A 27,706-nucleotide genomic window follows, 5' to 3' on the forward strand; every position below is an offset into this window, starting at 1 on the left:
AACAGCATCTAGCCTGCTACGTGAATCTCCACCTCTGTCTGTCATCCCCCCTTTAAACAGCTTTATCGTCTCACACAAATGCATCTCCCCCCCTACGCCTCTCTTTCCACCACATACTGTCTGCCAGTCAAGCCGACAGGATGCTTGATCCCACATGGGAACAGGCAGAGAGTGGATGGGGGGGGGGGGGAGCAGAGGAGGATTATAGATATTTGTGGGAGGAGTTAAGGCTGCTACACAACAACAGGAACCGTACAGTGCCGAGATAAACACACCATGAAAACCCAGAGGATGAGTGGAAATCAATCAAAATGAATGGTGGGGAAAGCCATAATGGAAGGGGGTGGGCGGGGGGGGGGGGGGGGGGTTCACGCTGACAGATGCATCTGTGTGTGTTTGTATCAGTGAACTGCATGGTCATGGTCGTCATGAAGACGTGTATATATTCCTCTACTCTCCACCCATCAAACCTACCTGCACATGCGTGTGTGGAAAGGGGTGCATCAGTGGCAAACGTCGGGGCGAGTGTGACGTCCAGATGTACGTGTCATTGGGCCACGGCTGGCTCCCGGCCTTGCTCCTAGTGGGACTCCTCTTCAGACTGTCCTTCAGGTTGGAGCACTTTCCTCTAGTGGCCCTTGTAGCCAGGCTGCTCGGCAACGTGCTCCATCCATATCCCCCCAGGCCTGAACACAGCGGGAGCTGTGTCGAGTGGAAAGGGTGGATGGATAGGGACTGGGAGGCGTGAGGAAGAGGAGGAGGATATTGGTGTTGGCACTGCTGAAATGACTGTTGACTGGGCGAACGGAGCTGCACCTGCTGCTGCTGCTGCTGGTAGATTTGATGGATGGACTGCGAGGAAAGCAGGTGTGTCGGCATCACCTGTGGGTGGCACTGCTGATGGTTTTGGCAGTGATGCTGCAGCTGACTTGGTGACAGGTGCAGCTGATGATGACTTGGTGAAAGTTGTAGCTGGTGGCGGCTCGGGGAAAGATGCAGCTGGTGGTGGCTCGGGGAAAGTTGCAGCTGGTGGTGGCTCGGGGAAAGTTGCAGCTGGTGGTGGCTCGGGGAAAGATGCAGCTGGTGGTGGCTCGGGGAAAGATGCAGCTGGTGGTGGCTCGGGGAAAGATGCAGCTGGTGGCGGCTCGGGGAAAGATGCAGCTGGTGGCGGCTCGGCGAGTACAGCAGGCGATTTGGCGACAGTGGAGGCTGTTGGTAAGTTGGAGATGGTGGTGCTCGATGATGGCTTGGAGTCGGCGGCGCTATGTGGTAATAGCTAGGGGAAGGAGAAGGAAGCAGATGCTTTGGCGGATGGCAGCTATGTCTCGGGGCATGGGGGTTGTGATTTGGTGAGTGCAGGGGGGAAGGGGGAAGCTGGTGATTGGGTGCATGCTGTATTTGTAATAGATTCCGTTTTTTCTTTGAGTGAGAGTGGCTTTTTCCTGACTTGGTCTTCCCTTTGCCAGATTTGCCCTTAGCGGAGCCACTGCTGGGTTTCTTGGGGCTACAGCAGAACTCATGGCCGTGGAAGTAAGTGGTCATAGATGCAGAGATATACGAATAGTCCCAAAGAGATCTTCTTTAGCTTTCAACGCCGCTCTCACCACATCGTCATCTTTTAAGATGACAAAAGAGAGTCGCTCTCCAGATTTGCTTCTGTCTGAATAATGTAGGTCAGGCGTCTCCAGAACTCCAGAACCACATATCTCCCTTCTTGTTAGCTGGTATTGCTGCCTTCCCTCCTTCTCTCTCTCTTTCTCTGCTATGTATGCATCTCTCAGTAAATGTTGATCACTGCAATATCAGAAAACGAATCAATTCCTTTATTTATTTCCATTTCTTCTCCCGTACCAATCAGAGTCCAGGCAAGCAACCTTTAGTCCTCGATGTGATCCCCGTCTTCCAGGCTTGTCTCCATCAGGGATGCAGTGATCGTCCCACCACTCCTTCAGGTTACAGGGACAGTAGTAATGTAAGAGATGCGATCCGAAGAAGAAGAAGATGAAGAAGAAGCAGAAGCAGAAGCAGAGGCAGGACTCATAGGCAGAATGAACTTCCTTCAAGTCTTGCTCTTATTTAAGGTTCGTCCTTCTCGTGCCATGATTCAGCTTCACACTTTATCCATCTTTGCTGTTGAGCCTTCTGGGTTTGAATCTAGATTGTTTGTCGCCGTGGAGATAATGTAGTTCCATTCATAAATTCCAGAAGGAAAATAGAGCCAACAAAAAAAAAGGACTGCCCATATTAGACCTCGACAGTTGATGCTCTTTTGTTTTCAGATTCATGTCCATCCAAAAGCAAAAACATTTTCCTTTTTGAAATAGTAAAATAGTAAAAATAGTAAAATCTGAATTTGATATTAGGCCGGATCGCTACGCACAACTCTCTTTCTCAGCCTCTCTCATCTGTCTGTGCTACCTCCCTCTTCCAGTGTCTGTGTCTGTCCCTCTCCCCCTCTCTTACCAACTCTGCCTCTCTTGCCCTCTTTCCTGGACTAGCCAATTATGGGACTCCCGCACATGACAGCATCCAGGCATGACAAATCGATAGGCAGCCAGGGACGGTAATGCGACGCTCAGTCTGTGCGTGTTTCCATGTCCACAACGAACAGAGGGCTGTGATTGGAGGAGAGCAGTCCTTCCATCAACCTTTATCTCCTTCTTAAAGCATCACAAGGCGAGGGAGGTAAACTGGAATACAATGGATGAAATGCCTGCCGAGTGTGTGTGTGTCTGTGTGTGGCCTACATCCTTGTAAGAAAGCGACTCACTGTTTGTGTTCTCAAGTTTGTTTGTTGGGGGCAAATGCATTTTAATCTGCAACAAAAGAAAGTATCTAAGAAAAGTTAATAAAATATACTATACCTAAAAAAGTCAATTCATAACCCCATTCAGTGACTTTCGTGTACTATTGCCAAACAAACAAAGAACAAATAATCAGAAAGGAGTGAAATGATGACCTCCTTGGTGGATGGAGTGTCATACTGGCACTGGTTCATCAACAGTGAAACAAAATGACAGATTGTATATAAAATTATTGCTCAACCACAAGTCATTTTTTAAATTAAATCATAGCTTCTGGCTTCCGCAGCCGGCATTTGTGTTAGAAGAGCAGGAGCTCCCATTAGTTTGTACACAGAGCTCGACGGACAAACACCCACGTCCATCTGGTACCAGCTCGAAACCTAATGTCAGCTAATATATGCCTCAAGAGAGAGAGAGAGAAAGAGAGAGAGAGAGAGAGTGAGGCAGATTAAACAGCAGCGTGGAGAAAACAAATAAATGAAAGAAAGGTCTCCGTTCGAGTTCCCTGTTAAAGTGCTGCTAGCGCTGCAGGCATGCCGCTCAGTTAGGAGAGGATGAGCAAGGAGAATAGGCTGTTAGCATCACACTGCGTGATGGAGCCCCCACTAACACAGCCCTAGAGAGTCGGGGGATGGAGGGGGTGGAGGTGAAACAAAGACAAGGGATGTGTCTGTTCAGTTTAGGCTTTAAATCCGAAATGCAACACACTGGTGTGGTATGCCAGCCAATTTCTACTTGATTATTAATGGACAATACAAAAAACGTATATATTAAATTGTGTTTGAATAACAGCAACAGAATAAAACATTCAAATAACTATTCGACTCAACTTGTTGACCACACTGCTGTTACACTGAGTGTTACCAGCAGGGGGCGGTAGGCACCACAGAAAGTGGGATTACTAATGGACCAGCTATGAAGAAGCTACTCTACATGATCTACCCTTTACTGATGTATTTGTTCCATGTAGTCTGTTCAGCATTGACTGACAACAATGCCTATCAAATACATCATAGACGGCGGATTATTGAACAATGGTATGGTTTCTCCATGAGCAGAATTTGTCTCAATGAACTTCAACACAATACAAACTCTCCAGCGATCATAAGCCAGGATTTTACGGGATAATGGGATCGGAGCGTTAGCGGTGGGTCAGCGGGAGCAAGGCTCTCCAGAGCAGATAACAGAACATTCTCCTCTCTCGCTGCTCGCTGCTCGCCGGGCCCAGGACCCGATCCTGCTTCTGTTGGGAAAGATCACTTCCACAGGTCAGGATACGTGCTAAAGAGTATTCCTCTACAACTTAAATACAAAGTGTTACACGTGCCCTCTGTCTTTCAAGGAGTGACGGATTCCTCTGTCTGCCTCTGCAGCACAGGGCAGGTGATTTTAAACTTTCTAAGCACTGTAGCTTTGATTCACTTCATCAGTCCCACCGCCATCATCGTCATCATCTTCATCATCATCATGGGGGCAGTGCATTGGTCCAGCCTTCTACGGTGTCATCCCTTTACATAGTAATTACAGCCGGATAGATGAAGATGCCGTTGTGTTGTGTTGTGTTCAGCCACATTAGTTAGCAGACATGCTAAGTGATCGCTTGCGGTAAGATAATCTCCTGTGATGACATCGACAACAGAGACAGAGATGGCAGGGAGAGAGAGAGAAAGAGAGAGAGAGCGTGTGTGGGAGAGAGCTCATATGAAAGCTTCATCCCCCGCTAGAATACAATGTGTTTAAATTCTCACACACACACACACACACACACACTCACACACACACACACACGCCACGTTCTGCTCGGCAATCAGTAAAGCAGTATCGCCATGACAACAGCTGATGCTGACTGTTGGCCAACAATTGGAGAAGATCCATTGGCTGCCATGAGCAACGGCTGCACAGATCTTGCTGTCCAAAGATGCTTCCTGTGATTTGATCTCAAATGGCGTAAACTGAACAACAGGAGAGGGAATAATGCTGCCAAAACATTTAAAGCCACACAATGGTGAATTCACAGTTATGGTGTGAAGAGCCCCCCAAAACACAACCTCTTGTTTTTGTTTCTTGTTAACAAGCTGCCCACTCAGCAGCAGATGATCTATAAAAACAATGGAGCAGAAACTGTGATATCGCTGTACAGTACGCGTTGGTGCAGAATCCAAATAACATTTCTTGCTCGTCTCCTCACCGGGAGCAGATCTACAGAAGGATAAAGATAACCAGAGAAGCCTACGCTTGCACGGCGGTTTCCCATGAGGCATCAGGAGAGTGGAAAGTTTTCCCCGGGTAGCGGAAGGACTGTGAGTGGGATGATCTCTCGTGTACACTCTTAGTGGATTGGGTGTTAATTGCGTAGCTCCCACACATTTTTCCATCTTAAAAATGACCCAGTATATTGAAATGACATTTTAAGGTGTCATTCTAGCAAAAACAAATTTGTTACTCACATCTCACTGGTGGTAATAATCTAGTTTAGATTATCGATGCAGATGCACACAAACAAACATAAATAGACGTAGACACAAGGAAACACATGCCAGCATCATGCATTAACAACGTCTCTATCTACAGAAACAGCTGATGGACTATTAGCGTTTAACTCCCACCCAGTCAGCTGACTCTATGTTGATGGATACATTACTATCCAGGGCGCCTGATACTGTTTATTCACAATGCCCACTTTGAGCTAACAGCCTATCGGATTTCTCTCACGATCAATCCCTCATTGTCTCCGCCGGCGCCTTATTTTGCCTCTTTCTCTCTCCGTCCGTGTCTCCGGCTCCGGCCATCCTTCTCTACCTTCCCATTTCCTGTGACCGCTAAACACCTCTTTAAGGCTTTTAGAGCACTTTCTAAAGGACCAGGATGACTTTCAGGCCTCTGCTTTGCCACTCATCAATTATACAGATACAGGAGGGGGGGGGGGGGGGGGGGAGAGCCGGTAAGTGTGTTCACAACAAAAACAAATGAAAACAGTCAGGTTAACCCTTATTTTTAATTATATTCAGCCATTAAATGAGTGGGGGATGTATTATATGAATGGGATCCTTTGTGTGTGTGTGTGTGTGTGTGTGTGTGTGTGCGTGTGCGTGGGTTACAGTGCCTTGGACAGGAAGGGATTCCCATCACTTTTGATTGTACGGTTACAACTCGTGCGAGACTTTCAGGCTCGCTTCTCCGCAGATGTAAGCAGAACCAGGCAGAAGCATCCTAAATATGAGTATCTACGATCTGTAAAAATATTCATAGATCAAATGGTGCCCGATTTAAAAGCACATAAAAAAGTGGAAAAGGATAAACTTGTAAATGAAATGGACAAAAGAAAGGTGGCATGGATAAAAGATTTCGTACAGATTGAGGATGGGGGACTTTGATGTATTATTGGAATTAAGGCTTAAGATAGCATCAGACAACATCAGACGTGCTTCATGTCAAGATTCCTATTGAGTAAGTAGCGCTCGGAAAATCTATGGATATTAGTCAGCAGTTTATGGAACTAATCATTATAATGGTGATGTAATGGAGAGCTAACTTTGAGTTACAGTCACGCGCTGACGACAAGACAGGGAAAGCAGAAGGATATATTCTCTTCTTTTATTTTATTAAAAAGAACAGTAGAGCATTAGGAATGGAAATGTTCTTGCAAGAAGTGTGTTATGAAAAACACAACGTTAGTGTCAGAGCACTCAACAAAATGCATAAGAGCAGCTCAAGCGGATCACAATCCTTGCCATTTGCTTGATGTAGACGTAGGCAGACAGCAATGCTAATCAATTAGACCGTATTTAAATCTGGGACATGCGACGGCTAATTCTCATGCCTTATTGCATCGTGAGATTCCTGTTCTGGATCGCCACAGCTTCCCCTTCCACGGTAAGATTAGTATTTTAATGTGGACTTCAATCAAGTGTCATGGGACGTGCAAGGTCCACACACAATCGGCAGCTAAATGATGGCGTTGTCATGCCAACACATTGGCCGACCGGATCTCGTATGCTGTACCAGGGCTCATTTCCATGACAACGTCAGAAATCTCACCCAAAACAGAGAGCTGCTTCAACCCTCTTGCTATGCCTGATTGTCTCTCTGTTTTGGGTGAGAAAACACGCACACGCACACACACACACACGCACACGCACACGCACACACACACGTGCCGTGTGCATTACCTGGCCAGCATTGATACAGTCAGTGAAGGCACTCCTCCTGGAGAAGAACATAAGGAGCTGCTGCCAGCGAGAGGAGGACGTGGAGGGGGAGGAGGAGGCGGGAGAAGATGTGGAGGGGGAGGAGGTGTGGGGAGGTGCCAACTCCTCCGAGGAGCCCCGCTTGGGTCCCACCTTCTGTTTGACCCCCAGCCCCGCACCTTGACCCCCGGACGGCCCGCCTACCCTCACACTACGGGGGTACAGGGTGTTGTTCCCAAAAATATAGTTCATCTTGTCGGCTGTCTGCTCTCCCCTTAGACGGACAGGATGGAGTTCATGTTGTAGTTCTCCTCCACCGCTTCATCTCGAGCTCCTCACCTCCATCGCCTCCCTCTCTCTCTCTCCTCTCAGAAACACGGTCTGACGCTTTCTTCTGATCTCTCACAAGATTATGTGGCCATTGATGCTATTTTCATCATCCCTTTTTTAAGAATTCCTTTTTTATACATTTCTCTCCAGATGGCAGAAGGAGAGATGAGGAGGAGGAGCTGGAGGAGGAGTCGGAGGAAAGTGCAGCGCAGGTGGAGAGAGTCCTCTTAGAGTAGGTGTTGCAGTCGGTCTGTCAGTGTCACTCTGACAGACCGCCCTTCTGTCTCAGCCATCCATCCATTTGTCCATCATCCCATCTTCTCTCTAACCGGGAGAAAAATCCAGCTCCTGCATCTTTGGGAGTCCAAAATCTCCTCTCTTCAACTCCTTTCTTTCCCCTTTTCAGAAGGAGCACAGAGTGACTCCGGCTCCGGCATCAACAGGATATGAGAATTGATTATTTAAGTTCACTCTGTCTTTTTTCACCCCGCCTCCTCTCTTCCACCCTCACTCCAACCTCCCCTCCGGTCCAAGGAGACGATCAATCAGTCTCGCCTCTGCCACGGCGTACACTCCCATTAAATATAGAAGGAGGGAGGTGGATGGATGCAGGCGAGGAGGAGAGCATCTGAAGTATACTGGATGCTTGGAAGAATCACTCTGCAACTCCTCTGTTTCTGCTCCCCTCCCTCCTACATTTGTGACGTCGCTCCAAGTATCACTCTCTCTCCTCGCCTCTCTCGCACAGCGCTGTACATTATTCTGTCTCTCCTTCTCTCCCCCTCCTTCTTCAACCTACCGCACACGCACCTCCTCTCTGTTCCTCTGTCAATCTTTCAGCAAATTCTCTTTTCCAGTCTAATTGGTGCTGCGACCCGATGCCTCTCTCTCCGTCTTTGCCTCTCCAAATGTCAGATAACATTACCGGCACAAGCCACACCCCTTTCATTCCAGTCAGCCAATGACAATGAGGGAGCCCACCCTCACCTCCATACACACAAACACACGCAATCACGTATGCACACGTCACGCCTGTTGCAGGTTGAGATGGAGATGAGGTAGAAGCAGCTGAAGACGATGAGTGTGTGTGCAGGAGACCCATCTTCTCCTTGGACTGGTTCCGGACACCACCGGCTCTCACTCACTCTTTCACACACACACACACACACACACACACACACACACAATGTGTGACTCCACAATGGAAACAACAGGCTGTTGCTGGACACATGACTAAGACAAAAGACCAAAAAATCAAATCAAATAAGGAAAGAGGAGAGGAGAAAACAACCAGGCTAGCACGGCCTCCTTCGAGCGTGGCGTGAAGGCCTTGAGGCTTCAGCATGCCAAAGGCGAGCTCAGGGTAAGAGCGGTCAGCTGGCCTCATCGGGTAGCACCGCCTGAATGCATGTGCAACCAAACCGAGCCGTTTCCAGCAGCGCCCAAGGTGTATCATTAGCCCACACCCTCCCTGAGGATTACCCACAGGTGGAGCAGGACCCCTGTCACTGCTCATTCCCGTGTTTCCTTGGGAACTGTATCTATGGCAACAGATTTTGCAGTCCTGAAACACACCTAGCACCGGCTGAGCAGCGTGTCAGTCCTTAAGATCATGAACATATATTTTTTTTTTTTATTCACTTGACCTGAAAGAACCTAGCCTCAATGTGAAAGCGGAGTGGGCGAGAGTGATTTACACTTACCGTACCGTTAAAGGGGACCAGCTGACTTCAAACAAGATTCTGACTTTCTTATGACCTTTCACACCAAAAGGCGTGACAAAGCCGAGGACTGTCTCGGACAGAAGAGAAACACGTTTTCGTCTGTTATCACAAAGCTGATAGAGATGGTACTGGAAGTAAGATCAGGATCATGTAGCCTTGCAATGGTCCAAATTTTCAGAAGCTCATCTCTACCCCACACCAAAAAAAAGCCCTTACAAAACAAATTGCAATAAGCAAAATGAATAACGCCACTTGAAGCTCTCATCTTACGCCTTTACATCATTAGCGTCACATGCCATGATACACACAGACATCATCTGACACAAGAACGACTCTCTGACAGCGGCCAGAACAAACCCCGGTCTTCCCGAGCCTCTCTCTCTCTCTCTCTCTTTTACTTTTTCATTCTCTCTCTGTCTCCCTGCAGTCAAATGTCAGCTGGTGAATGCCAGCTATATTAATATTTCAGGACCAATTAAATGAAAGCACACATCATGCAAGTTTAATGTCTGACTGCTGAGAGTCAACTTTGCCCCCCCCCCCCCGCCACCATCCGCTGAAGGCAGGGCGGGGTCCTGCTGGGGAACGATAGCCCAGCGTACAGATGTTGTGATCCGGCTTAAGATGCTATTCGGTCCTTCTCCTCTTCGCTGCTGCGCCACCACAGACTAACCTAAAACCTATTTTGGACTCTGCTGGCCCAGTGGCCCAGTGGCCCAGTAACCATGCAGTTAAATGCTAAAGCTTTGCTACAGCTATCTAAAGGCTTCATCCCTCCCGATTTAAACAGTGAATGGACTGCAATGACTGATTATAAATCTGTGCATGTATTAATAATTCATCCAAATCCTCACAATTTTGTTGTTGTTGTTGCTGCTGCTGCTCTGGCACATCGACTTTAACTCAAACATGGCTCTCAATAAAACCAGAAAAGCTGCAGCCTTTCTCTTGTCAACAACCGTAAAGGGACTGTGAAGCAGACACCGTGCTGATCTATACTGCAGTCTATTCCAGTGGTTCCTAACCATTATTTTGGCTACCCCCCAGCACTTCCATTACAACGCCTTCAGCTTCTGGTAAGACCCATTTTAAAAAGAGCTATGTCCGTGTCTCGTCTGGTAAATACTGAGAAGGTAGGGAAATAGACATGCATCACTGGAGTGCAAGCAAAACACCAGCTGAAAGCAAAAGGAGAAGCCCAATAGGTCAGGACAGACTTGTAACTTGATGTTGATAAAGATTTAAATATTCCTGTGCTCTATAGATATACTCAGCACCAAAACCAAAGACTGGGGGTCTGGGGGCCATATGAATGGCATATAAATCTATTGAATCACAAACTCCCTCCATAATTTAAAATGTGTCTTTTTTCCCTTATCAGCTGCAGTCTGAATTAAAGTAGCATTTGAATTCATGCTTGTGCATCACTTAAAAAAAAACATTGCAACAAATGAAAGTGCAACACAAGACGTTAGGTTATGTTCTGAGCTGATTGGTTCCCCAAGGGGACAAAAGAAGTCCTGACGCTGCAATCGTACAGAAGATGGGTTCAACTCCCATGTCTCTACTGTCAGGCCTGTGTCTCTGTCACACTGGAGAATCCACTATATTAGACAGTCAGCACAATGCAAACATTTCAGAATCCTCATTTCTCTGCATCATCAGGAAAAAAAATCAAATAAAAACAGACACTCACTGCAGGGTGATTTGGCCGACTGTCTGGTTCCAATAGCCGACAAAAACATACTCTCAATTCATTTCATTGTAGCTCCATAACTCTGTCTTTCCTTCCTCCTAATTATCTGCATTAGCTTCCTGGCTACTGTCTCTGAGTGGCCGACGTCTGCCTTTTTATTTGTGTGTTTACTGAAGGCCTGTAAGCGGCTTTTTACTGTTTCTCCTCAATCAGTCTCTGCAGTTATTTAAGCTGAGCAAGTCATTTACACCGCCTGCTGTGTGGGCTGTATTGCTTCGTCACTTATCTGTCAAACACATTTATCAATAACAATGACAATACGCCTTGTTATTTTATATATCGAGCCTCTTTACCTGCAGTATTCATTCACTGATTTCCATCACATTTTGCTATTAGACAGGCTCATTTCAGGCTCATTTCAGTCAGATCTCAGACATAAGGTTGTTATTCTACCGCCTCTACTGCCTCCTGCAGGTTATTAAGTGAAACAACATCTAAGTTGATTGTGTGATTCACTGAAATGTTCATATGGCCTAATTTTCATGCCACGGTTGCTAATTGCAAATAATTTTAATTCTCTATATTAAACTGTGATGCTTCATTAAAAGACGATTAAACATGCCCTTCCCATCCCAGCTGCCTTCCCTCCAGAGACTCCCTTTTCTATGAACATAAACATGTTCATTTTCTCTCACTTTTAATTTCTTGCACCATCTGCCAACAAGACCTCTGGCACTTCGGCTCCATTTGTGCAGAGGAAGAGAACCCTATTTAGGTCAGTGTTAAAATATAGCTCAGATTCAGAACACCTTGACATGTTTCATATCTGCAAGTCAGTCCCAGCTATTCCCCACGTTTTCAAGAATGCACAGCACCGTTTCACAAAACACGAGGAATTAATGACGGGAAAAGGAAACCACATTCTCGCATAACCTCAGCTGCAGACATTAGAAATGATGTGTGACATAAGCACAACCACGATCGCTTGCAGGCGGGTTTACCTGGTAGCAGGCGGGGCTATGGGAATAGAAGGAAGAGAAAGGTGGGGCTGGGATTTCGTTCAGCCTCTCTCCCTCTGGGTGAGGCCACGCCTCTTCATCAAAGGGACCTTCAGGTGATTCTACCTACGATGTACCACCATTGAGTTATTGCATAGAATAAACTAATAATAGTTACATAATTATTGTGCAAAATAAATGTGGTATTATGTCTTTATAGACCACGAAAATGGTGATAAATAAACTCACATTTTATCGTGTGAGAGAGAGAGAGCGAAAGAGAGAGGGAGAAAGTGAGATGAAGAGAAGGGAACACATGGGGAGAACATGATGGCAGGACAATCTGTCATGCAGAAGTAAGCCAGATTCAGCACACGCAGACACACACAATATAATTTTATATAATCAGACTGATGACAATCAGCTCAAACGAATATGATGATGATGATGAAGATGAGCACAAATGGAACACAACAAAGACAACAGTCCAAATCTATAAAGCTGAATCTCTGCATTTGCTGCATATTGTTGTTTTCCACCGAACACATCACATATGAGGAGCTTTACTGATGGATGGAATAATAAATCACACCACCAGTACTTGCTTATCTTGACACATTTGTGTCAAGAAAAACACTCACAACCTTGTGCAGCAGTCAAATATAATTAAAGAAAATTACAACCAACCACTAGGTGACGCTATACACCAATAACAACACTTCCTCTGCAGTTAAAACAGTGGGTCGAATACTTGCATGCATAGTTCTGCAAAAGGTACAGTATTGTCCCGGTACGAAGACAAACATAATGTATATGGAAAATGAATGACCAAGAAAAGAAGCTGACATCAGCTGATGTATCTGGGCTGATGAATCAAGTTTGACCACTGTGGATGGAGGTTAAAGGTCTCAGCCTAAAAAAGCATGCAAGTTAAAACTTCTCAAACCGGTTTGAGGTCGCGAGATGCTTCGTTTACTACACACCAATTTTGTGAACACTTTTATATATATATATCTTAAAAGAAATCTGCTTCATGTTTAGAGGAAAAAGAAAAGAAGCTTCAGAAAAATTTTACAATCTAAGAAACTAACTTTCATCAGCGTGGGGGAGAGTTGGTAATGGCTGAATATTCATTTTTAGGGTGAGCTGTTCCTTTCCTGATTTTGAATGGCACTACAATCAAACCATCTTCTGTAATGAACCAAATCTGATGCAGGTAGAAATTTTATTTCCCTCAAAAATTAAACTGGCAAAACCTATTAGTGGCACGTAAACAATATTGGAATTTAATTTAAAATAGTATGCAGAGCGAGTTACCTGAGCAGGTGTGGTGTGTGTGTGAGTAACGTATCCGTGGACGTGTTGAATCTGCGACAGCTGCCTCTCCGCCACCTGAACCAGTTCGGCGCCCCGCAGGTCACCGTGGCGACCAAGAGATCCGTCCCTTCCCAGCAACCGTTGCCTTTCTTTCTCCATGCTCCCACCTCCCCCTTCATCTCTTCTCCAGGTGCCCACCTCCCTCCCGAGAGTCCCACCATCCCTCAGCTCTCTGATCATTCCCATTGGGTGCTGATGGCACGGGTGTTGATGGAGTTTCGGGGCACCTGGAGATGCCCCTTCCTCTTCCTGATACCGATATTTCTGTAGCAAGAACGGAGGAGGGGTAGGAAAGGAAATAGGACAGCAAAGGGGCGGAAGAAGCACCAAAATGAGGAAGTGTTAGAGAAAAAGAAGGAAAGAAAAAGGTGGTGCAGGAAGGTAAGCAAGGAGCAGGAGAGAAGACAAAAGGACGGAAATGTAAGATTCAGTCAAGTTGGAAAAGAAGAACGAATTAGTGCAACATAATAGCCAGCATAAAAGAGCTGTCAGAGCTGTGGCGAGCTTCCCAGAAATTACTGTAAGCGAATACAATGTCCCAATAACCTACAAAAACAAGTATGGCTGTGCCATTTATCAAACGGGCCCCTTTGTGTCTCCGATCCAGTGGCTACTCAGCCGACAGTCTTAATTAAACGTCATTCCCAAGAGGGGAATCGAGACACGTTGTCCTGAGGGCCTGACTGACAAACTTCTCGATTTATTGAGGCGTGCAGTCGCTCCATCAGACGTTTAACAGGGAGGCTGGATGAAAAGGACGCTGGGTGCTGTCAAGACAGTCGACTGTTCAGTGCCGCTGCCGTCGCAGTCAGCAGCAGATGCAAAACCTCTTCTAGAAATGGTGTTTTTTGTGCTGAGAGTGGACGGCTGCTTTGTGCTTCTGCACATCAGCCAATAGGATGGACAAGGCCGCATGTGCTCCCGTCCCCGCTGCGTACTTTAACCTCATTTAGGCTGATTGGGAGCACTGCTCCTACAAAATGAACTGATCCGAACCCGACTCATGACCTTCAGCTCATTTCATTTCCTCTCAGTCCGTCATTCTGATCTTTTCATCCACTCGCTAATTGGCCAGCGATGGCTCAAAGTAATATCGAAAGCAGGTTTTCTGTGGTCAGACACTAAGACCCAGAAGACACCCCCGACTCACTGTGTTGTCAAAACACTTCTGCTACTGCACCCTACACACACACACACGCGCACACACGCACACGCACACGCACACGCACACGCACACGCACATTCCTACACACGGAAAGTAGCACATACATGCACACCATTTCGGTCATGATTTGGTGTTTCAACCAGGCCTGCATCGCTGGAGAAATGTAACCAGATAGAGAGGAGAATCAGCACGTTCATACATGAGAGAGAAAAGCCAGGCGTTAGTCACGCTTGGTGAGACATGAAAGAGCAGGGGATCCTCTGCCGTGAGGGACTTCTCTCTCTCTCTCTCTCTCTCTCTCTCTCTCTCTCTCTCTCTCTCTCTCTCTCTCTCTCTCTCTCTCTCTCTCTCTCTCTCTCTCTCTCACACACACACACACACACGCACCTCCATCTCTTCCTCCATCTATTTTCCCTCTCTCTCTCCAAAAGGACATCATGCCAAAGGAAGAGCATTAGAGAATAGCTAAACCTCATTTGGCAACCAAGACAACACATGTTTAATAAGATAAAACCCGATCTAAATCAGTGGATACACTTGGATCATTTTCATATAAAATAAATTCAACATATTCTAAAATTATATTATATTATATTATAGACCTGATTATATTCTACATTTCTGTAGCATAATTTAAAATGTATTGCTAAAATCTTTCAAAAATCTTCCATTGCACTCAATTAAAATGAATTCTTCAAGTCTGCTTGATAAAACTACATTGTTCAAATGCATTGCTTGACAAAAATACATTTTTGAAATAAGGTCTCTGCAACACAAGTCACTCGATCGGTTTTAAATACTCCAGGCACACTATAGTGGGACACACGAAAACCCCTATCTGTGATGATGTGATCTGATGACCATCTCCCCAAAAACCTCATCTGCAGTCTAAAAAGCCTCGAGCTTCCCCGGGACACACTTATAGTCGTTAGCCTCCCCAGCTAGAGGACGCCACCATTGCTCTCGTTGTGTTCACGTGTTGACTCCAGCCCTGTCTGCGGCTCCGGCCTAGCGGTTGTCTCGCGGCCTGTCATCAGGAGGTAATGCAAAAGGACAGAAGTGAAGCCGAAACAGTTTATTAAGGGCTGACTGCTGGACTGAACGGCACACAGCGGTCCTTCAGTGGCTTCCTGTAGCAGCCTACTGCTTCTCACGTGGATGGCCTAATAGACCGTCTTAAAGCCACTTGACGTATTACAACATTTACATATTGTTTTTTCATTGTGTGTCTCTCAAGCACATGTCTTGTTCTCACTGTGCTATTTATAGGCAAGTTTGCAGCATTATTATGGGTTGCCTGTGTTTTTGGTTTTTTTGCAGCTATTCAAATGTACAGCTCCTTAAGAGCTCTGGTGAACTTCTAATTTAAAATGCAGATTTTTTGGGGGAGAGAAAAAATATACAATTTACAATATATAATTGGCACAGTCAGGTTAAATAAAAAGCCTCAGTCATTAACCAATCACCTGGATGCAAATCATCTCATTTTCATGCAATGCTGTGGGGCTTCTGTTTGCTAATAAATTAGCCACCATATCCACATCCGTAGGTGTTCATCATCCAGAGACAAAAATGCTAATCTACCTGATGGCAGAATAAGCATTAAAAAGTAGCAGTTAACAAAATGACAGTTTGATGCTTTTTCTAGCAAAGATGGAAGAAAGTTTTACCGACGAATTCAAATGAATTGAACGATGGAAATATCACGTACCTACCATGTAGAATATAAAATCATGACAGCAGAACACAGATCTGCGCTCGCTCTTTCATTCTCTCTCACCTGCTGACCCTCACCTTACTTTGCCTCAGCCCAGTCTCTGACATGCTTAGTCATTAACTCTCTCCTCCTCTCTCAGCACATTTTGCTGTGTTTCTATCGCTGTCCAATGTCTCTCATAACCCCCCCCCCCCCACACACACACACACACACTTGCTTCCAAACACCCAGAGCTATACCTACCTTGCATCCGAACATCAGAGATAAGGTGTTGTTGCTGCATGCTACTTTGCAGTGGCACAACATGTGGCTAACTTCAGCTAGCTGGTCCCGCGTTGGGGGGGCATCCTAATCTTCATACATTCATCCACACACTCACGTGCACACACATGCATGCATGTTTCCTATCAACTGCACTCCATGCCATTCCCACTATCCCCCACTCCACTGGCCCCCACTGCCCCCCCCCCCCCCCAACCGCCTGGTTACAGTCCTCAGCTGTGGCAGGACAGCGTCCTCTCTCTCTCACTCTTCATCGCACTCATCGTCATCTTCATATTTGTAATCCTCATAGCTGGTCAGGATGCAGGAAGCACCATGGCACCATGGTCACTGGATGTCTGAATGTGTGTGTGTGTGTGTGTGTTAGCACATGTGTTTCTGTTTTCAGTGTGTTGTCAGCATGTGTGGGTCAGCCTAGGTGGGTGTGTGCACAAATAAACATATGTGTGTATGCGTGTGTGCATGCAAGAATGTGCATGTATGTGTCAGTATGGATGTGATTTCGCTTGTCGTCCTCTGCAGCGTCGTCTCCAGTCCTCTTTCTCCTCTCTCTCTCTATTTGTGTGAGTATGTTCCTCTTTCGCTCTCTCTCTCTTGGTCTCTCTCTCGCTTTGCTTGGCTTTCTCGCTCTCCCTCGTTTCGCTCCACTGCCTCTCTTGGCCCGTCTTTCAACAGCAAGATCAATGAGAAATGGAAAGAAAGAAAAAGAAAGAGAGGCAGAGATCTGCCTGTTTAGGGAGTAAGGATTAAAAAATATGTCATCTCTCAAGTGTCCCCCTCTCTTTCTCTCCTTCTCTTGTTCCATCTCTCGCTCTCTTTCTACGGGCTGCAGTGACGCTCTGTCATGTATTACTATTCTATAACAAATGTTCATGTACATTGTGAGGAAGAGGAAGGTAGAGGATCAGAATTACAACCGACATTTGGACAAAGTGATTTTATTGTCATTCTGGCGTCTATTTCAATGTTTTCATTCAAAATCTTTGCCGTAATTATGAAGCCATCAAGAGAAACGAGAGCTTGTGTGACTGGCCGGTGCAAAATCTTTCCAGATTACATCATGTATTGCAGCCAAACAATTTACCTGAAACAATCCTGCATTTCTTTTTACTTTTTGCTGGAACCGCTGTGTTGCCAACCTCACTGCATGTCCGGATTGGCCTAATTAAAATGAATGAGAGTGCTGTGTTTTTTAATCAGTTTGAAAATGGCCTTTGGCGTAAATTACTAGCCGAGATTAGCTATTTACCGATTTCCTAACTAAAGACCCAAGACACACAAGGCCGAGCCGATTCAACACCAGAAGTAAGGGAAAAATTGTCTTGCTTTTTTAGATGGAGAAACATATTGCCTGTAAATTTGAAAGTAAACGCAGTTTTATCACGCCAACTAAAGCAAACTACCAAAGTGTGGAAGTTACAACTGAAACCAAAGAAGAAATCAAAGCGAGGAGAAGCAGAGAGGAGAGGATTTCTGGGCGTTAAAGGGCTGAGAAAGTCAAACTGCAGTCGAAGCCCCGTCTTCGGCTGAGGCTCATGGTGCTGATGGCTGGGCCATCTGGACCAGTACGCTCTCTGCAGTTTGTCTCCGCCTTCACACCTGGACTGGTAAACAACAAACGCAGCACGAAAGAGACGAAGACAGACGGAGGGGAACATCGCGCGAGAAGGGAGATGGCGCGGTGAGGGCAACGAGCACACGGACCTTATTTAGAGGTCACCAGAGGGGAAGAGGGAGAAAGGAATACAGAACGGATGAAAGAAGGCAGAGACAAATGCATGTCCATGTTACCCGATCCATAGCGTTAAACTCTGCCTGGAGTTGCACTTACAGCTGGAACTATTTTTAGGTTTTCCAACCGTTACTGAAAAAAAATAAATGCATATTAAGCAAATTAAGCTGAGAAGTTGATGCAGGTAGACAGGTCATATAAATAATACAACAACATGAAAGGTTATTCAGAGCATGGAGTTAGTTAGAAGAAAGAAAAGCCCTTCTGAGGCATAAATCTACCTACATCAAACTTTTGACCGCGTTTGGGCGTGATGCATTCATGAATAATTGATTTATTAAACATGCAAAGCTTTAGCTCTCTGTGGATTTCTAGAAATAATACTTCATCTAGAGTTTTGTGTTATTCCGTAAATATATTGACGCTTTCACAGAGTCAATTTTGGGTCAAGTGACAATTCCACCAAAGGTTTGTGAGAGAAGGTAACTGCACTGAGACCTGCTATAGGGGGTTCCTCTCGGTTTACCAAGGAGCAGATGGGGATCCTGTTCGCGTGCATGCATGCCAATGTACACACACACACATTTATACATCTGTGATAACCAGAGGCTTTCTGGCTCATATGCTCATAAAGTATACAGTGAAGCAAGTTTAAAGACTGACCGGCACGTTTTCATTACCGAGCAAATTACTGAAAGATAAATTAATGAGGAACAAAAGAATATGGGAAAGAAAGAAGAAAAATGAATGAGATGGAAGAGGGAGAGAGAGATATGGAGAGAAGGGCGGTGGGGGAGACAGAGGATGCTACATCATGAGCCTAGCAGGCATGTACTTCATGTTAGCAATAGTAGGTCAGCCAGCACAGAAATAACTATGCTGTGTTTATGTATGTGTGGCGACCTCACAAACTATTCACCAATCATGGTGGATTGTCCATTCTACTCAGCAGCCAATCAAAAGAAAAAAGACTCCATACACTTGAAATGTGGTCATGTGATCAGCTCTTACAAGCTGTGTAGTGACAACGGTGAATCAGAGAATGACTTGTAATCTGAGTAAGAGATTATACATTACACTGACTGAGCATGCAGACTTGTGACGGTCCATCCTGGCATGAGTCCCTCGCGTTGGTCCAGCAGTTATCAGCGCTGCTTCAGGTGACCAGTGTGAATCCTGCACACCTTTGCAGGACGTTCCGGTCTGGGTCTCATAAAGCAGTCTTACTCTGCGCTGTTAATCATACTGTACTTCAGATACATAGCTCTGGCGCAATAATCCTGCAGCTGCTTGCAAAGTTCTCGCCCTCCACCTGTCTCCTCTCATGCCTTCTGATTCATTTGACCTCTCCTCAGTTACACCACAGTGCCAGCTGGGCATTTGCACAGATGAGTGGACTGGTGGAACAATGCAACATTGGAGTTTCCTTGCAAAATCCAGTAGGTACAAGAAACCAAAAATGCTAGGCGAGCGAGGATCTAGAGCTCGTGTTCAAGCTCACAGACTTTCCCGGGTCCTTGTGTATCTCCCTCTTGTTATTTCTCTCTTTTCTCTTCTTTGTCTGTCCTCAAATAGCTCCACCTATGAAAAGTCTATTAGCAGCCTAAGATAAGCCTCTTAGCAGGGACTCTTGCTCTCTTGGAGCACAGGACGGCAGTGGCAGTAAGAACAAATGACAATCACATACCGATGAAACCAGGGTAGGATTTAAAACTGGATGTATCAGAGGGGGAAAGAGGATTGGGAAAGATAGAGAAGAGCATAATGATAAACAGTCAAATCCACAAACAATCTCCAAAAGCATCGGATGCATTAACGATTGCAGCCACACAAAGTTCATACTACTTTTATTGTCGCCATTTTGCTTTGTAAATTTTTATGCATTTTTCTGGCGAGCCAGCCAGGTCACAAAAGTGTTCCACAAGTGTGAGAGAATCGGATATGAAAAAGACAAATCCAGGAGGATGTGAGAAGATGCACTGAAACCTCGTTCAGCAGTAATCTAGCGGTCCAGAGCTCGAGGAACCCCCTCGGTTTGGTGATCCGTTATTTTAACGAGATGAACCAGATTAACCAGATGAATGTAAGATTGGAATCCCAGCCGTCTGTTTCTGCGTCTGCCAACAGACTCCAAGACTTACAGTATAAGGCGGAAGGGCGACCTGCGGTTCAAAGTGTTTGCCCTTCAGGTAGATAATGCAATGCAAACTCCCGAGTTGGCTCTGAGACAAGCCCGAGAATACGCACACTCAATAGTCAGAAAGTCGCAAACTTGACACAATTAATCGAGGTCTGCAGCAGCATCGGCCCCTTTGATAGTTCCTTTAGGTGTTTTTGAATCGTGGTTACAAACAAAATAAATAGTCAATATTCTGATATTATCCAAAGACACGTGACCTTTGCCTCTCGTTCAAAAATTCACATTGCTTAAAAGCAACCATTTAAATGGACCGTGCAATTTTTTTCAGCATAATCGTTAGTCAAATATTCTTCCTTGCCTTGGAACCAGTCATTCAATCCATCACTCAACCGGAAAAGGAGTGAAATATCCTAACGACCCAGTTTCATGTTTCTCAGGGTGTCACATGTTGTCAGCTGAGAAACAGTTTAATGTCAGATGACTACAGCACAGCCTTCAGCTTCATCCGGAATCCCCAAAAAGGGGTGCAAATCTCAGTCTCATGGTTCTATAAAAAAACATTGCTCTCGAGATGAATCTATATATCTTAAATAAAAATAAAAAGCAGCATGTTTAACACCAAACCAGCATAAAATTAAATGCATGACAGCTATGAATGGAAGACCAGCATCAAGAGGAAGTCTCTTCATAAAAACTCTAATCTATCCCATTCTCTTCCTGTGTCTCACCTTGGTAGTGAGGATACAGATGCAGTCCATCCTCACCATTCCAACCAAAGCATCCTCCAGCCGCCACTTCCCTTCTCCACCACTCAGTCGCTTGTTACCATCGGTGACATCCTCCCGGCATCTGTTGGGTTCTGTCTCCTCCTTCTCACCCTCTTCTGTCATCCCTCAATCTCTCTCTCTCCTCCCTCACATTCCTCACGTTCTCTCCACCTGTAAAGCCAGGAATGACTTTTCCACTATAATAGAGGACAACTCCAAAGCGTGGCAGCTGTCCCAGTGCATCTCCCACCGTCGCGTGTTCCAGCTGCCGGCTTCATTTTGTGGCAGCTGGTTAGCCACACTTTACCCTCAAAGATCGCACGGCTCAAGTAGAACACACTCGGTGCACGAAAAACAGAAAGGAAGACGTAGAGATGTATAATTGACCTAATAGTGCTTTTTCCAGCCATCAGCAACTTCTAAAAACGCCAGTCAAGACTATTTTTATTTAGGAAAAGTGGCGAACCTCGTGTTCTGTATTATGTCCAAAACACAATGTGTGGCCATGACATTGTGACATATTCAAAGTACAAGTTCTCTGTAATGCAGGCTTTATTTAGTTTAGTTTCTGTCCAAGGTTTCTGCCTGGTAAAAGGAAGTTTTTCCTTGCCTCGTCACCAAAGTGCTTGCTCTTGTGGGTTCTGTCTTTCCCTGCTACACCTATAAAGTGCCTTTAGATAACTTTCTGTTATGATCTGGTGCTATAGAAATAAAATTGAATTGAATTGAATAATTATACTCAGCATAAAACAAAAATCACAATGTCACTTCTTACTCCGTCTGCAGTCATGTCGCCCCGCAATCTCAAGACTGTTGCCCAAAAAATGAGACCGCCCGCTTTAAACGAGCAGGCAATGTGTTCTATACTGGTTTCCTCAGGGATACAAAACAAGCAGAGATGTCATACCTTGTTGGGCGTCAGTGGGCTTGTAGCGGGCTTGGGGCTGACTGGACCACAGCCAGGGCTAGTGGAGGGGACTTTGATGGGCCCAGAGCTGGTTGGACTAGGAAAACAAATCAAGGACAGATCGTGTGAAATACACCTGACATATGCATGCATTTCCATGATACATATATTCAGCATCCCGTTACTGCCTTCACATTTACAGTATCATTAAAATAGATTTATATCGTGTTACAGCACAGTCTTACACACTTTTGCTTATAATAGACTCACCTCTGATGAGGCCCTTTAGTCAAAGGCCCTGAAGGACTTGTGGGACTCTGGATGTTGAAGGAAAATTTGCCCTGGTTGGGGCCAGCTGGACTTTTGCTGGGAGTGATTTGGCCAATGCCTGGGTCCTTGCTGGTCAACGGTGCTGGTGAGGTTACAGCGACTCTGTTGGGACCTGAGCTGGTGAGTTTTTCTGGAGCGGTTGGGGACACAAGGCCTTTGACGGTGCTGGAAACGAGCGCTGAGACGGTCACCAAATAGTGGTCTGGAGAGACTGGGCAGCCTTTTGGACCAGGCAAGGTGGTGGAGCTCTTTGCAGGCAGATGCCGCTTCATTCCATTCAGAGATACGGCAGGAGGTGTTTTAATAAAGGCTTCTGCGCCATTCACTGAGAATCCAGGGGATGTGGAAGCAGATGGAGAAAACGGCTTAGTCTCTGATAGGAATATTCTGGAGGCCTCATGCTGGGCAGGAGGTAGAGGAGGACGGTACTTGGTATTGTCTTGCTGTGACTGAGGTGTGTTGGGCTGTGTTGTATCGGATGATGGCTTTGGAATAGGTGGGACTGAAGGGGCAGGGGATTTGATTGATTTGGGTCTATGGGCGAAGGGGTTTTGCTGGACTGGTCCTCCAGACGCATGGGGGCTCTGGGGACCAGAGGAAGGCTGTAACTGGACTGATGGGTCTGCTGGAAGGACAAAGGGGGCTGAGAAGTCTGCCTGGTCCACAGGATACATGTCTCCTTCTTGGACTGTCAACTCATAGCACTCCTGAATATCTGTAAGGAAAGGTATGAGCATTATGGATAGAATTACAGACCCATCAGCTTTTTCCTTCCTCTATCTGCTCCGTTAACTTCCTCCCAAAGCAGGAAGTTTCAAAAACACCAATTAATTCAGCATTGGTAGAGAAATCAAACCAAATCCAGCTGAGACACTGCTGACCTCTAGTGTCAGTATGGAGATACTGCAACCAGAGCTTTACTAAACAGCTGGTCTTCTAATGTTCTGATTTTTGGGGGGGAAAAGTCAAGACATTTTTATTCAACTATCAGTTCTTCTTTATTGACCGAATGTGTCAAAGTGACTGCTGTGGCCTGGTTTCACTTCCCTATCTCTGCACACACAACCGGCAGGCAGCTCCACACTAAATCATTCATACATTTGTGAGCTTGGGCTGTAAAAACAGAGACAGTATATGGACATACATATACAACCTGAGTGTGCATGTGTAAAATAAAAAGAGAGAGGACTTTATATTCAAACACATTTTACATTTGACTCATTTCGGTGTCCAAGACAGAACAAGGAAGGACTATTAATCAGGAGATGGGGGGGGGGGGGGGGTAGACAGCGCTGTTTCAGAGAAAGCCCAAAGGAAGGTCAGTCGCAAGCAGGAACTCATGTTTCGTGTTTATTGAACAGCTCGCAAACACTCACACAAACAGAAAAAGGAGCGCGACTGTCAGAGCCAAAGGCGTGGGTGTGGCTCAAGGAAATAAAAACCAGTTTGTAGTAATGCAAGAAATCATGAAGACTCACTGGTGTTCTCCTTCAACACGCAACAGTCTACCAGGACAGGAAGCAGCTTGACACTCACTGCTACATTCTATGTGTAGAACTAAAAGCTGAGTGTTTTCTATGACGCATCAGGCCTGCGTCTGGTCATGTGGGCCGACGCCGCGGAAAGTAGTGCAACCGACCCGCAGACGTCAAACAGCGCTACTCTCCTTTTCTCATAATCAAAAACACAAACTCCAGCCTTCGTCCACACAGAGAGGCCAAAACCTGGCTGCGGTTCATGTTTAAGAAATGCAAACTTTGACCTCTTTCAATATTCATTGTCTTCTGGCACGAATATCACGATAACAAAAAAATATATAAATTCAAACCATTTTGTCACTGAATCCCACATTGAATCTCCCAGATATGTTTATAATCCTATTCCTTGAGTAAAGTCACATCAGCACATACCTTCTATTGCTCCATGTGGACAGAGGAACAGCGACTGACTACATATATGCAGGTAGACTCACCAAGCAGAGCATTAAAGAGCTGGCTCTGGAACACGCTGATGACTCTGTCCAGAGACTGCTGCAGCTGGTGGTCTTCATGTTTGGTCTGGCTCTGGTTCCGCTGTCTTTGGTCAAGTTTGGCCCGGTACTCCTGGAGGAGCTCCAATGCTCTGTGAGCATCTGTGTGCAAAATATAAAAAGGTGAGTAAATACACAACTAATGACAGAGTAAAGAAAGAGACATTCTCCAGACATTTGTAGGTAGAGCCAGATTAGTTACTGTCCATTAAAAGCCCCTGATGAATAGAAGATTACCGTGGTGCAAAACTCAGACCACCCCGAATTTTTATCAGGATGAAGTTCAGGATTTACTTGGGATTAGATAAATAACACCTGCTTCCATATTGTGTGTGTTATCAGTATGATCTGCTTATTCTCTTTGAGAGTTCCAGATGAGTGTTGCCTTTTCTTTCTCCACGTGCAATTTTTAATCTCCCAGATATGTTTATAATCCTATTCCAAATCCAAATGCACATAGTATTTATACATTTTCATTACATTGACTGTATGGCCTTTTTTTTTAAAGGCCCTATATTAATATATCAATATCAGTATTGAAGAATCTACACCCATAGCCTGATTAGCCTGATGATTGAACATTACAGATTGAACACATTCTTGTGGACAAAAGACACAAAAAAATGCGCCCAATCACGGAACCTCCTCCAGGTTCCATGGCCGAGGGCAACGACAACAAGTATGGCAACAATTATTAAGTTTTATGCAGCTTTAAGTGCGTGTGTAGGTTTCATGCGTGAGGGCAACAGAGGTCAGGGTGCATTCCAGCCTCCATGACACTCAGAACAGCTGATTCAACCAGAAGTGGTGACAGGTCATCGTAAATTTGGACAAATAATCAAAATAGTAAAAAAACATCCTGTTTGAAGAAATGTATGCGAGCCGAATTGATTACGATATGTGGATAGTTCGTAAAAGCGCTTAAAGTTATATATCATTGGTTTTATTACATCTGGTGGACAAATACAGTGAATTTGCAGGATTTTTAGAGGAGTTTCGTCGGACAGCCACTGCGCGACACTCAGAAAAGTGCGCTCCAGCGGTGAAAGCGAACCTTTATTTAGTTGGACTGACGTGGGTTCTAGATCAAAGTTCAATATGAGTGAGATTTAAATAAATAAACACAGTAATTTATCCTTGTTACCTTTCTGTCGCACGGGCATGGTGGCGCGCACGGTCCTCCTCCCCGGGGCTTGTGTGCGCGCGTGTCGCTGTGCTTTTACAGTTGTGTGCGTAAATCCGACGACTGTGTGTCTCCAGAGTGGGACAGCAGACTGACACCACAACGGGCTGCACCGACCCCACGGCAAAAAAAAGAAAAAAAAAAAACTTCACCAAGTGGCCGAAAGCGTCGCAGAAACAGACAAACAGGTGACGCGCGGCGTCCGCGTCGGCGTCCGCGTGGACTTGGGACCCGCGGCTTGGCGTTTGCTTTCTCTTCTTCTTCTCTTTCTCTTCGGTTCTTCCTCCGACTGGCTTGGGTGAAACTAGTTCTCCTTTCCTTCCTTCAGCTTCGAGTCAGAACGCTGTCCAACCGGTTCTCAGCAGTTCCGTGGGATGGTCCCACAATCACGCACTCCCATCAAAGCACAGTTAATCCAGGTTTAAACAGGTATTTAGTCGACATCGGATAAAAGCCTGCTCCTCTGGGTGACCCCCCCACTGTCTTCTGTTATTGATACGTTTATTTTCCTATTGAAATATAGAGATGTTTTCAGCAGTCTTAAATCTTAAGTTTCAGACTAATAGCCAGAATGCGGTGCGTGTGTGCGTGCGTTTTAACTGGGATAATCTTTAAAGATAACAAGAAAAAAAAACGTGGACGTGTATGTGTGAGAGATCCAACAGATATCTGTCCAGGCAAGTCTGCACCTTTATGCTATTATCATGGGAAGGAGTTTTATTGTGTCGAGTAGATTAAAGCTTTTATTACCAGGCTCGTCTCTCAGCCCAGATCCACCTCAACTACCAGGATTTACCTGGTTTACCCTAAACAAAGAAATAATAATAATAATAAAGATGGGAAACACGATTTTGGTTCAGATGTCTTTGTTCAGTAAAATGAGCTGAACTGTAAAACTGCAGCACCGACAGTCTGCATCTGGCTTCGATGCATCCGTTAACTCAGCCACAAGGACAGCAGTCAGTCAGAGGCTAACGGTCAAATAGATCAGTTTGTGTGTCTGCAACCACACACACATGCCACAGCTGAATGCAGGTCATGGTCTCTGTCTCTGGCATTGTTATTGATCAGGTCACAAAAGCATATTGATAGATGGGGAGGGAGCACAAAATCTGTCCCTTTGTATCTCTCACTCACACACACAAGCACACATTAATGTCCGTATAATATGTGCATTGCTGTGTGGAATAATATCATGCATGGTTGTGTGAGTGGGTCGCTCACTCGGCACACAGAAGCATCGTTTTGTACAAATCAGTACAGTAAAGAGGAAAGAGAACAAAAAGAGGCTTCATTCAGCTCTCATCAATGCAGAGTGTGTGTGTGTGTGTGTGTGTGCGTGGGTGTGTATTATCACCCTCCTCTATTGTTAATTGTCAGCCTGGATCACAGTAAACAAAGCTGTTCTGCAGAAGCCAGGAGAACCGAGGCGACTGGTACAAGACAGACATGTGGAAGAGCCTTCAGCTAATGATCCCTATAGATCTTATTAGGACCCACTGGTGCTGAGTTATAACGGTGGTGAGCAGATGAAGCACTCAAACCCTTCACACGAATAAAAGTGGTGAGTCTCGCGGTGTAATATTCCATAATAATCCCTGCATGCTTTAAATACGTCGATGTAGCATCAGTACTAACCTGTTAATTTACTATTACTTGCTTGCATTTTAATTTTTAATTTGAAGTTTGGATAAATGTGGGTTATAAAATAGACAGATCAATTTCTCTATCATTAATTTAGATTATAAATAAAGCTGCAGATGCATCCAAGCAGCTTGACTGAGACGCCCGATCCACGGCTCTAAAGAGAAGGATAAAGAAGTGCTGGACAGTCAGACTGATGGACGGACAAAGAAGCATCTGCTGAGATGGAGTGAGTTTAATCCACAGGGAAGAAGAGGAAACTGGAATCACCCACAGACCTGAGGCGGTGACATTCATCGCCCTTCCTCTCTTTCATTCTTTATTAAATCTCTTCTTCATTATCCATTCCAATATTTCTGTCTTCTGCTTTCTTCCAGTTGACCAGTACCGGTATCTTAATTTCTGAATTTTCCATCCTCAATTCTTTAATTCCATTCCCCCTTTTTTCGCCCCGGCCTGTTTTCTCTTTAGAACCTCCTCAGAATTTATTTCAAAACTTTCTTGTAGCATATACGGTGTAATTCAATCTTCCCTTTCTTCCTTTGTACTATTCCTCTTCTCGTCCTTGCATTTGTCTTTCCTATGACAAAGAAGTACAAAGGCAGAGAACGAGAGACATCCCTCTCTTCTGCCTCCCTACACACACAGACAGAGCTCAGATTACCAATCGTGACATTTTTATTATTTGTACAAT

General features: G+C 45.3%; 1 protein-coding gene across 1 annotated transcript in view; it reads right to left on the reverse strand.

Annotated features, from left to right (window-relative positions):
- LOC137899303 (discs large homolog 1-like protein) overlaps window positions 1–25,432 on the reverse strand; it is a 46,584-nt gene extending 21,152 nt beyond the window's left edge. The window contains exons 1-6 of the mRNA XM_068743326.1: window positions 25,330–25,432; window positions 24,129–24,287; window positions 22,097–22,871; window positions 21,827–21,923; window positions 13,057–13,380; window positions 11,743–11,865 (exon numbers count right to left, since the gene is read on the reverse strand). Of these exons, the coding sequence (XP_068599427.1) occupies window positions 11,743–11,865; window positions 13,057–13,380; window positions 21,827–21,923; window positions 22,097–22,871; window positions 24,129–24,287; window positions 25,330–25,348 (1,497 nt within the window). The 5' untranslated portion in view covers window positions 25,349–25,432. The remainder of the gene's footprint in view (window positions 1–11,742; window positions 11,866–13,056; window positions 13,381–21,826; window positions 21,924–22,096; window positions 22,872–24,128; window positions 24,288–25,329) is intronic.
- Between the last annotated feature and the right edge of the window lie 2,274 nt (window positions 25,433–27,706).

The sequence above is a fragment of the Brachionichthys hirsutus genome, chromosome 9 (assembly GCF_040956055.1).
Source record: "Brachionichthys hirsutus isolate HB-005 chromosome 9, CSIRO-AGI_Bhir_v1, whole genome shotgun sequence".
NCBI classification, from domain to species: domain Eukaryota; kingdom Metazoa; phylum Chordata; class Actinopteri; order Lophiiformes; family Brachionichthyidae; genus Brachionichthys; species Brachionichthys hirsutus.